Source organism: Gavialis gangeticus, unplaced genomic scaffold, assembly GCF_001723915.1.
Source record: "Gavialis gangeticus isolate Ggan-Ray unplaced genomic scaffold, GavGan_comp1, whole genome shotgun sequence".
Taxonomy (NCBI): domain Eukaryota; kingdom Metazoa; phylum Chordata; order Crocodylia; family Gavialidae; genus Gavialis; species Gavialis gangeticus.
This window is the reverse complement of record NW_017729025.1, coordinates 80,694,230-80,705,222: the sequence shown is the minus strand read 5'-3', so window position 1 is coordinate 80,705,222 and position 10,993 is coordinate 80,694,230. Positions and strand designations below refer to the sequence as shown.

General features: G+C 46.0%; 1 protein-coding gene and 1 long non-coding RNA gene across 2 annotated transcripts in view; both read right to left on the bottom strand.

The window, feature by feature from the left end:
- The window catches only part of IVD (isovaleryl-CoA dehydrogenase), a gene marked incomplete at its 5' end in the record, with an annotated part of 24,912 nt that extends 13,919 nt beyond the window's left edge, over positions 1 to 10,993 (bottom strand). The window contains 6 exons of the mRNA XM_019519928.1: positions 1,351 to 1,487; positions 2,880 to 2,973; positions 5,281 to 5,450; positions 6,973 to 7,024; positions 8,574 to 8,663; positions 10,955 to 10,993. Coding sequence (XP_019375473.1) covers positions 1,351 to 1,487; positions 2,880 to 2,973; positions 5,281 to 5,450; positions 6,973 to 7,024; positions 8,574 to 8,663; positions 10,955 to 10,993 — 582 coding nt within the window. The remainder of the gene's footprint in view (positions 1 to 1,350; positions 1,488 to 2,879; positions 2,974 to 5,280; positions 5,451 to 6,972; positions 7,025 to 8,573; positions 8,664 to 10,954) is intronic.
- On the bottom strand, positions 8,835 to 9,941 carry LOC109298740. The gene is made up of 2 exons (XR_002097689.1): positions 9,542 to 9,941; positions 8,835 to 9,510 (listed from the first exon to the last, which is right to left on the bottom strand). It is a non-coding gene; the product is annotated as an uncharacterized LOC109298740 (long non-coding RNA).

Here is a 10,993-nt window from a genome sequence, read left to right as displayed (position 1 = left end):
AAAAAATCACCCCAGCTAAAAATTGAAACTTCCTCAGTTGTGTGAATAAGGAGGGATCTGCAATGCATGAGAATGCTGGAGGAACATTAGGGTACAACTTCTGGTGTTGGAACAATCACAAATGGATATGCTGCAGGTGTGGGGGAGGAAAGCAAGTGTGTGTACCAGCAACTGCTGCTGGAGATAGCACATGAACCGTGGGAGAGGAATCCATTTTCTAATGCATATGAATCTTGAGCACATAAGAATGGCTTAGTCAGAACACAGCACCAGATGCTAAATATTTAAATCAATATAGGATAATGATTAACTCTTTAGGCCCTGTAGTTGTGGTGTTTGAGTTTGACTCTGGGAAGTGCATGAACAGATTAGCTGGACTGTAAATTGTGTATTTTAATCTATGTTAGATGTGATGCCCCTACATTCAAATTGAAAAGGAGTGGAGGGGAAAGGACAGTCCCTCTGATTCTGAAGAGCTCACAATCTAAGGTCCTAATTCTCTTCCTGCTGAAAGTTAATGGCACAGGAGTGGGCTTTCACAGCCAGAGGAATGCAAAGGAGGACAACTGGAGAATAGGGAGTAGAGAGCCTGTGGTAGGAGATCACAAAAGTGTTCTTAGATACATACTTTATTAGCTCCAAAATTAAGAAGTGGGAGAGAAGGGAAAGGAAAATGAAAATGATGCTGAGGTTTGAAAGGATAAGAAAAGGCCACTGGGTAGTACAGCACATTAACAGACCACTGCAAAGAAATCTTGAGGAGGGAGAGAAACAGGCGCTATTATAGTGCCCAGAAGTAAAGATGGCACTCTTGACACTGCAGTTGTACAGAAGTGGCATGAAGGAAGCCATGGAGTCTCTTGCCCAAGGAGATGATGAAAGAAATGTCAAGGGATCATGTGTCTTTGATATTTCTTTGTAGAAGGCAGAAGGTAGGGCAGGGTATCACCTTAGGGACTACCTGGTTAGTCTATAGGAGACAAGTATTGTTACAGTACTGCAGGCCCTGCTATATTGGATTCTGTTCTTCCTAAATTTCTTATCCAGGAAGCAGGTTATCTGCTTAGTTCTCATGGTCCAAGTGCTCCCTGCTGATACTGCAGTAATGCTGACTATAATCAGTCCTCTGTCCCACTGAATTCATGATTTTGTTAAACTTGGGTGTAAGAAGAGGGTGAGGACATAACTTGTCCTGTTGTTACTATGACAATATACTCCTGAGCAAGGTGCTGCTAATTCATCAAAATAAAACAACTCAGCCTTCTAAATTAATTAGTTCTGTTAGGACTGTAGCCTCAAGAGGATTCAAGGTATGGCAGGTATCTTCCTCTTCAGTAACTTAAAGCCTACCTTCTCTACAATGAATGCAGTTATACCCCTGGAAGCTGGAACAACACTGAGATCTGTTTTGGCATAAACTATCAGAACGTCAGCATCTGGCCCATTAGTGATCCAAAACTTGTTCCCATTCAAAACAAAGTAATCTCCTAAAAACACAAAGTGGCAATCATTAGTTCAAATGGATTAAATCCCAGGACCACAAAAACACCTCTACCCCTACCCATGACCCAACAAACTATAAGCCAGGGTCTCTAAGGGTGTGGATGCAAGTAACAATTGAACCATTTCCAAATGTCACTGACTGGGAACTGGGTCATGATCATCTCAAGGCAGAGACATCCACATGTGCAATGCCCTAGCATTCCAGGCAGAAATGGTCATCTTTCAGGCATTGCAGTGCTGTAGCTCTGACTTCGGGGTAGGGGAGGGGGGTGGGTGGAGAGTAAGGACCCAGCCAAGAATGCCTCCCATTGGGTGAGTGGGGAGAGTACTTGCACCCATTGTTTGACGGCACCAGGAGCAGGTAACCTGTGGCTAGGGACATTTTCACTTTTATGCTTTCCCTTCTCTCCTAAGCAAGAGTTCAGTAAAGGTCAGTAATATGAATTTGACCAAACTTTTCAGTGTGCTTTCCTAACTTGGTGGCTGATGGGCTGGAAGAGTGCTTGGATCCATATTTTTGGATTCCCAGGGGCTCAGGGTAGAATTATAAGGTCCTGCGGTTGAGTAGAGTGAAGACACAGCTATTGTTAGAAAGCTAGCTTCTCCTGAACAAGCAGTACAAGGGAGGTAGCTCATTGATAAAAAGGGCCAAAAAGAGCGGCGGGGGGAGGGGGCAGTAAAGTTCTGACTGCACACCAAAGCAGCCAGCTGCAGTGGTGAAGGAGCTGAGGAATAATTCTGTTTGGGATGCCTGGAGGACTGAGCAGACCCATATCTTGGAGTCAACATGTAACACTGGTCTGGTTCACAGTGCACCAGAGTACTGGATACTCAAGGTATACTTCTGAACCATTCTGGGAAGCTTTAATAGGTACATCTGTGCATTCCAGGTTTATAATGCATTTAAACTAGGCTAAGTATTACATGTGTCTATACCCTAGGACATTCCAAGAGAATCCCTAAAGCAGTCCTGGGTAAAATACATCCCCAAATCCTTGATTCTTGGGTCCAAAGAATGAAATAAGCCACAGCCGGAGCCCTCCCTAAAGTCACAAAGGCAACCTTTCCACCATAACAAACACTCTAGAAAACCACAACGGTGCATGTTTTAACTCTCCTCCAAGACAGACATGTTTACCCTTCTTGCATTTAGGAACATTAGTTAGTCCCCCTTCACCCATACACCTGGGCAAACTTTGTTTGTGAGCTACAGAGCAACACAAACACCAGTCTGGACTGATACCTTGGTATGTCTTGGATTAGGAAGAGCCCAGTAGGCTGAGAAAGTTAAATCTAAATGTAAAGAAGAGATTGCTCAAGTGTTTCTTCTGCCCAGTGTGTACAATTATTCCCAGTTACTTTAAGACATGGTTTACCTTTTTTTTCTGCCTTCAGCTTCATGGAGACAACATCAGAACCAGCATTGGGTTCACTCATTGCTAAGGCTCCAATGTGCTCCCCGCTGATTAACTAGAAAAGAGATATACAAGGAAAACGGACAAGAGAAGAAAATGGGTTTGCTGTATTCTGGGGGAAAAGGGGTTCTCACCAAATATCGAAATTTAATGTGCTAGATGTGAGATGCAAGTGGGAAACCTTGTACCTGAAAGACCTCAGACAACAGGCTCACTTTTGTCATTATGCTAAGGGCAAAGAACCAAATCACAGTGGGACTATCAGGATGAGGCAATATGCATTTCAGTTCCTGTTTTAAAAGCAGATTTTTCTGTCTCTCTCTCTCTCCCCAGGAAGGTGCCAACAGAATCATGCTGGCAGCCATATGCCTTTTCCAAACTCCATGTTCTATACTTTCCGATTGCCCTTTTAAATGGCTGATTGGCAGAGGCAAATGCTTTATATGTATGTAGATGGAGGTTCAACTTGTTTAAAACTAGAACTGTAAAACACAAAAGACTGATGAGAGGTATAGGCAGAGATTGCAAAGGGCTTGGCAATAAACTAGTGCCATGATCCCCACCTCACTTGTGACAGAATAGCAGATGGATACCCTCCTTCTGTGTCCCCTCAAACCAAGATCTGGCAGAGCTGCTGCTTTTACTTTATGACCATTTCATCCTGTACTTCTCTCCTTGCCCTTTTTCCTTCCCTGTGTAATTTGTTTTCTAAGCTTTTCTTTTTTGTTTTGTAAAACGTGATTTAACAGCTGACATATCAATCTCCTATCATGATTTAACAGCAAAAGAAGGATTTACATATTTTCTTACTACAAAGCCTGATTCTGTGCCTAGTGACTTCACAGGAAGCAGAACCACGTCCTTATCTATTTAAAGGACAATTCAATGTAACAGTAGCATCTGTGCAGTGGCAGAAGCTTGTGGTAACTGTAGTAACAGCTTCAGGCTTGGCTATGAAGTTAACATTGACAAAAGAATCTTTACCATACAAAATTTCCAGAAGTCCACAGGCCTTTTCGATTTAATAAGGGAGCAAGGGACCTGACACTGAACTAAACTCCCACTGAGAGAACATACTAATGCTAGAATGCAGTACTTTCTCAGTTCAGTGTGTATGGCTGTTAGGTGCACAAGTACTAGTGCCCACTAGATGGCATGCTAGAGCCCAGGTCAGCAACAGAGGATACATCTACGCCCACGTTCCACTGAGGAGTTGACTAAAGACCAGACAGAAGTGCAGGGTCTATCTAATACATGGCGCTTCACAGAATGTGCCATAAGTCAGACAGCTCCTCCCAATCCAACAGATATTAGCTTTTGGGTTGGGAGGTGGGAGATTGAGCTCCAATTTGGAGCAGATCCAGGGAGAGAGGATGTGTCTCTGCAGCCTCTTCCCCTAGCTCTGCCCCCCTCCCAGCTCCTGTGATGACTTAGGATGGGAGGGAGGTCTGTTCTAGGGTTTTCCCAGCTGCACTGGAGTGTGTGTGTGGTGGGTGAATTAGAGTCCCCCACCTCGCGGAGGGCGGGGGAAGGGGGCCTCCAATCCACCCCGCCACCCTCTCCAGCACTAGCTGGGCAACCCCTAGAATAAGCTCCCTTCCCCCTCTCCCATTCGGAAAACAGCACCGAGAGCAATGCTGGGGTGCATCAGCCAAGCTCTACTCCTGGCAAGTGAAGACAGAAATTAGTGAAGCTGCTTTGGAGGGTTCAGATTCCAGGGATTGGGCCCTTTAAAGTGCTCTGCAGCTTTGCACTTGTGTTTGATCATAGCTGTAGAGTGTGAAAATCAGGTGAAAATTGCCATTTCTGTCTCTGCTTTAATCAGCTCCACAGTAAAGCATTACTGCCTATATGTGCACTGTAAATTAATTAACTCTGCTGTACAATAGCACTGTCAGGGGCAGAACTACCCTATGGCAGAGTAATTACAAGTGAAGGGCATGTGCAGACGGTGACCAGGGCTGGCATGACAAGGGTACTAAAGTGCAGGGGCTGCCTGCCACACGGCTCTGCACTTCAGCACCCTCATGCCCCAGCCAGCCCCTCTGCCACCCAACGCTGCCACCCACAGATCAGAGCTAACCCCTTGAGCCTACTGCCAGCCTAGGACTGCTCCACCCCAGCTCAAACTGCTGTGGTCCTGGGCACGTGTGCAGACTCCAGCACGAACTGCGCCAGAGTTTATTGCTCCATGTTAACTGAACACGTAGATGCACCAAGAACGTTTGAAACCTTGTGACCTTTGCTGATTCTTTTAGTTTCATTAGACCATTTAGCATAATTGTAATTAAACCTACTGCTTGGTATTTCTCCTCATTCCAGACCACATACCACAGGCACCAATCTTTCACTAATTACATACCTTAGGTAGGTACTTCTCCTTCTGTGCTTCACTGGCATTCCGCACAAATTGGTTAATACAAAGGTTTGAGTGAGCACCATAACTGAGTCCAACTGCTGCTGAAGCTCGAGAGATTTCCTCCATCACCAATACATGGTCCAAATACCCCATACTAGATCCCCCATACTCCACTAAGAGGAGAAGAAAAGTCAATGTCAGCTCAGATTAATTTATTTGTATTTAATAAAAAAAATCTAAAAATTCTCAGCATTGGGCTCAAACCTGTTTGGAGGTCTCAGATGCTTACATTTGGACTTCCACTTTTGACTACCTGCCTGCCTGAGCTGGTTACTCCTGATTTCCCCATTGCTCCTGAATCTCTACTCGTCTATCTTAAAGGCACCATACATTGCTTGCTTAATAAATTAATGAGTAGCCTGTTATACTTATAAAATATACTATAGTTTTATATTTTAATGGATGTAGAAACATCCAAAGCATCATAATCAAACATTTCCCAATGCTACATCTCATTCTCATCCTCCTAATCCCAAAGCAGAGTGAGATTTTGCTTGGAGTCCTTTCACATGCATGCAATCAGCATATGAATTGTGATGAGTAAAAGTGATGGTGACGGACACGTGGGTGCAAAGATGCCATTGTGCGGTGCATTTAGTGTAACGAGAATGGTGTAACTGTACAGGTTTGTTTTGGGCTGCACCATATGGGTCATCAGACAGGTTGGTAGAGGTAGTGTTGGTATGTGTGTGCGCGCATGCGCACACACACACACACACACAGACACACAATATTTTTGCAAAGAAAACTTGACCTATTGCCTAGGGTCAAGCATTTTTGGAAACAACGGGAGGGTATTAGAGGTAACTCTGGCCTCCTGTTGTCAGCTTGCTATTGCAGTACTTCCAGGCCCGGTGCCATTTCCCTGTGGAGTGAAAACAAGGCTTTTAAAGGCCAAACAAGGTTCCCATCAGCATTTCTGGTACCAGGAGAGGGTGTTGGAGCTTGCTCCAGCTTCTCCAACCAACAGCCTGGTATTGCAGTACCTCTAGTGCTGGTCTGATATTGCAGTTCCTTTAGGCCCAGTGCTTGTTCCCTCCTGGGGGGAGTATCTTCCTGGGTTTTGTTTGTTTGTTTAAGGGCCACAAAAAAAAAGTTCCCATTAGCACGTTTGCCCAATATGGGCTGTGTGTTTTATAGTCACTCTGTGTTGGCTGTATTTTGTCAGCTACATAGCTGGTTTCCGTTACAGAGCACGTGCTGCTTTTGGCACAGATGAGGGGCTATTGGGGAAAAACCTCACCTTATAATCAAGTAAATACAGCAGTTTCAGCAAAGGGAACTACAAATGATTTTTTCACCTCATCCCCTCAAAAGAGTTTTAAATTACACCGAAACAGGAACTCTAGATGAACATATTGCCTCCATTATGGGCTTGTACTATCTTGGGTTAGTGATTTGTGCTAGAAGAAATGAGTAGCTGACTAGCTCAGTTGGTTAGAGTGATGTGCTAATAACACCAAAGTCACAGATTCAATCCCCCTTTGGGACACAAGACGGTTTATGCCTCAGGCAAGGAGTTGGACTAAGTGACCTCTTATGGTCCCTACTTCTCTAGGATGCCTATGAACCTATATGGGAAGCATTTTGCATGGAGAATCATTCTGTTGGTATAAAAGGTGAGAACTGACTTACTGGGAGCTGTGATTCCCAGAACTCCAAGTTCTCCAAGTTTCTTCCAAAACTCCTACAAACACAGAACACAGCAATCAATGTGATCTAGCTCAGACAGGGAACAAGAACAGGACTTTGTATGCCCATCTCCTTGAACATACTAAATTATTTTCCCTTAATAAACACCCCCCTTTCTTGTGGAGTGGCAGCTGCCACTTCATAGTTTTGACTTAGAGGCTGCAAAGATTTACACATGTGTATAGCTTCACGTGTCCCACTGCGTTCAATCAAAACTATTCACAGGCATTATGCTTACAGTCTTATATCTCTGCAGGCTCAGGGCCAAAGGATTAATTTGTTTCCCAATTTAATTCCAATGTTGACTCAATCTCAACTGATAGCCTCCTCAGAGAACTGCTTTTTTGCCTTGGGGCACAAGCTGCCTCTTGCCAAAGCTGGTATCAGATTTTGCAAGAATTGTATTCCTCATATTAGGGGAGTTAATGGTCTTTGGACTTGGGTGCTCACAAGGATTTTGCTCTAGATGCTGCACATCAGTTTTATGTAACAGATCTGGATGACATCTACTGCAATGGGCTATATTTTTATAAGTTACATAAGGCTGGAAGTTATTTATTGAGAATGTTGACAGCAGAGTTTTGCAAGGCTCTGGCAGGTATTTTAAAGTGTTTAAATCTTGCGAAACTTATGCACTGTAACATAGGGGCAGGCCAATAAGCTCCATAAATTAAAGCACGTCTGATTCACAGAACTTAACAGCTTCTGTTGGACAGATATGAAAAGTTCCAAACTGAAACAGCAGCTTATACAATGGTGTTTGCACAGAGTATTTTATGTAAAGAAATTTAATGAAAAAGACCGTGCATGAGAAAAGTTCATTGCCTGTTGTGGCAGACTGCTTTGCTTCAAATGTATCATATGTCTAGACAAGAGACAACCTAGAACATGCACCCCGATAAGAACTGCAGCAGGCAGGGAAGAGACATCACTGTCAGTCCTCCACTGCTTTCTTTTTATTAACTTCTGGTTAGACAGTCCTAAAGCTAGTAGGAATTCAATAGCTTCCTTGAAGAAACCTGTATATTTCTCATTTAAACTCCTTCATGAATTTTTAATCTTAAGGGTAAGACAGCCAACAAGTATTCATGACTGGGCTTATTTAGTCTAGAGAAGAGGACAGAGGAGACTTAATAGCAGTCTTCAACTACCTGAAGGGGGGTTTGAAAGGGGATGGAGTTAGACTATTCTTAGTCGTGGCAGAGGACAGAACAAGGAGCAATGGTCTCAAGTTGCAGCAAGGGAAGTTTAGATTGGATATTAAGGAGAACTTTCTTGCTAGGAGGGCAGTAAAACACTGGAACAGGTTACCCAGAGAGGCTGTGGGAGCTCTATCCTTGGGGGTTTTCATACACAAAGCCTCAGCTGGGTTGCTCTAATTGGGGCTGGTCCTGCTTTGAGCAGGAAGTTGGACCAGATGACCTCCTGAGATCCCTTCCAACCCGCACTTCCTATGATTTTATGTGGCATGATTATGCTCCTTCTTCTGGATGCAGGCACAATGCAGAGCAAAAAGACTTTCAATACATACATCAAGGGCTTACCCGCATGCCCTTGAACTCATTCTCCTGGTCAATTTGTTGGGCCTTTGGAGCCAAATGCTCCTGGCAGAACTTGATCATGGTCTGTCTAAGCTGTGAAGGAAAGGAGGGGAGGGGGGGAAATACATATCAGTATATGGTTCCTTTTTTTCCCCTGAATATGCTCAACATGCTATCACTGACCACATTCTAGGCTCCCAATCTTCAAAGCTAGAAAGTAAAACCAGACAGCTTTGAGTGTCAGGTAATAAAAGACTCCCCAAACAATGTTTCTAATCTTTTAACATTGAAAGACTGCAATCTTTAAGAGGGGATAGCAATAGGGTGTGAAGTGAGTCTTACAGTAATGTAAGAACGGGAAAATGGTAAGTGTTTTAGAGATTCTGTAGTTAGACAGTTTCTAATACGCTGATCCCTTCATCTATTTTTCTGTCTGGTACTTTCACAGCCAATGGACAGAGATTATGAGAGTCTTTTCATCAAGAAGATGCTTCTGGATACTTTTATATATAAAAATGTGTCAAAGCATATCTATGAAACACAGATCATTTGATCAGATGCTTAAGAAGCCAGTAACCACACCAGAAAAAGTGATGAGAAATATAAATTTTATATCTTACATATTCTGAGCAATTCAAAATACATTTAAAACAAATAAGCTACCATGCAGATGCTACAATTAAGGGTCAATAAACATCATTTCTGGGGGTAATTGGTTGTTTTCAGACACTTACCCACTTAGAAGCAGGTTGTAGCAACAAACTTACCACACAGGCAGCGAAATCAATTATCAGGGACAAAAGTCACTAGCAAGCTGGGGGTGCTATTTTAAACCAGCAACTGAAACACTCCTAGTAACCTCATCCTCCGCACGCTGTCAAGCTTTGGATGCTTTTACTGCTTTACTTTATATCTTAGGTCAATACTTCCCAATGTTTTCCTCAGCATGGCCCCATTTATAACCCCAGTACCTCAGCATGGACCCCTTGCTCCCAACCCAGTCCCTCCAGCCCTTCCACAGTGCTTGAGCCCCAGCTGCCACCCACGGGAGGCAGCAACTGCTGCAATGCAAGTACAGTGCAGAGTCCAGCTCTACACCCCAGCCCCCAATCCCTGAAGGCAGCACAGCCAGAGTGGATGCAGGCTGCTTGCTGTGGGCTCAGGGCTCCCTGTCCTGCTGTCCTCACCCTGAGAGCTTCTGCAGACCAGTGGGCACCCTTGCCCACCTGGCAGCAGTGGCATGGAGTTGCATCCCCCTCTGCTGATATGCAGGCTGGGGGCACCCTGGCAGGGAGACACAGCTGGCAAGGTAGCAGTGGCACAAAACCTCCCCACCCCACTCCGCTGCAGAGGCCCCCAGGGGGGAAACAGCAGCAGGGAGAGAAGTCCCGAGCCCACTTCCCCCCCCCATGCACAAGTCTGGCGTGCACGTGCCCCTCCATGCCTCTCTTCCCCAGAAGGGTTGACTCCGCCACTGCGCACCTCTCCCTCCAGCCACCCCTGGCTCTATCCTGCTCCCTTAGCTGGGCCCTGTATTCCCACCCCAACCTGGGGCCCCAGGCACCAGCCCTGCTGGGCAGCACCCCCAGCCCCACCCCACTCCCTCACCATGGGGGGGCTCAATCTGCCCTCCCCCCCCACATAGACTTATGTGGCAGCCCCTTGCAGTCTGCAACTCTGCCAGCATACAAGGGGAACATGCAGTTTCCTGCTTTTTTCTCCTCTAAAAGGGAAAAATCTGATCTCTGCAACCCCAAATGGAGTCATGACCCCAAGGTTGGGAACTGCTAGCCCATGTTTGTTTCTGGTGTTTGGTTCTTTGCCTATTCCCAGAGGGGATACCTGGACTACTTACTTATCTTTCCTTCTTTTGTACACCCAGTGCAAGACACAGAAAGATACTCCCTCCAGGCAGCCTGAGCACAGGGGCAGACGGAGAACAGTGCAGCAGTAATAGGAGAGAGTGACCCTTTATTAGCTCTGCTCAGGCTTTAGACCAAGGAAACCTCAAGACTGGTAAAACGTGAGGCTGCGACGCCACCTCCTGGTGCCAGCAGCAACGCACTGGTTAGACTGCAGCTCCACCGTGAGAAGCCGGAGCGACTTGAGAACTCCTAGGCACAGCCTTGGCCGGGCCCTAGCCCAGCGGGTGCAGGCGGCCAAGGGCTGATCCCGGCTTGCAGAGGCACAGCCCTGCAGCCGTCCTCGCTGGCCAGCAGCCCACTGGATCCTTCTCGCCCTCGCCGGCTTCTTACAAGCGACGCCCACCAGCGAGGCAGACTCAGGGTGACTCGGGCCCCGCAGCAGCGCCTCCCCCGCTGCAGGGCCAGCGGCTGCCCCCCGCCCAGCGGCAGGCTCCGCTCCGCTCCCCGCCCCGCCCGTACCTGGCGCTGCTCCTCGCTCAGCCCGTTGACCGCGTCGTC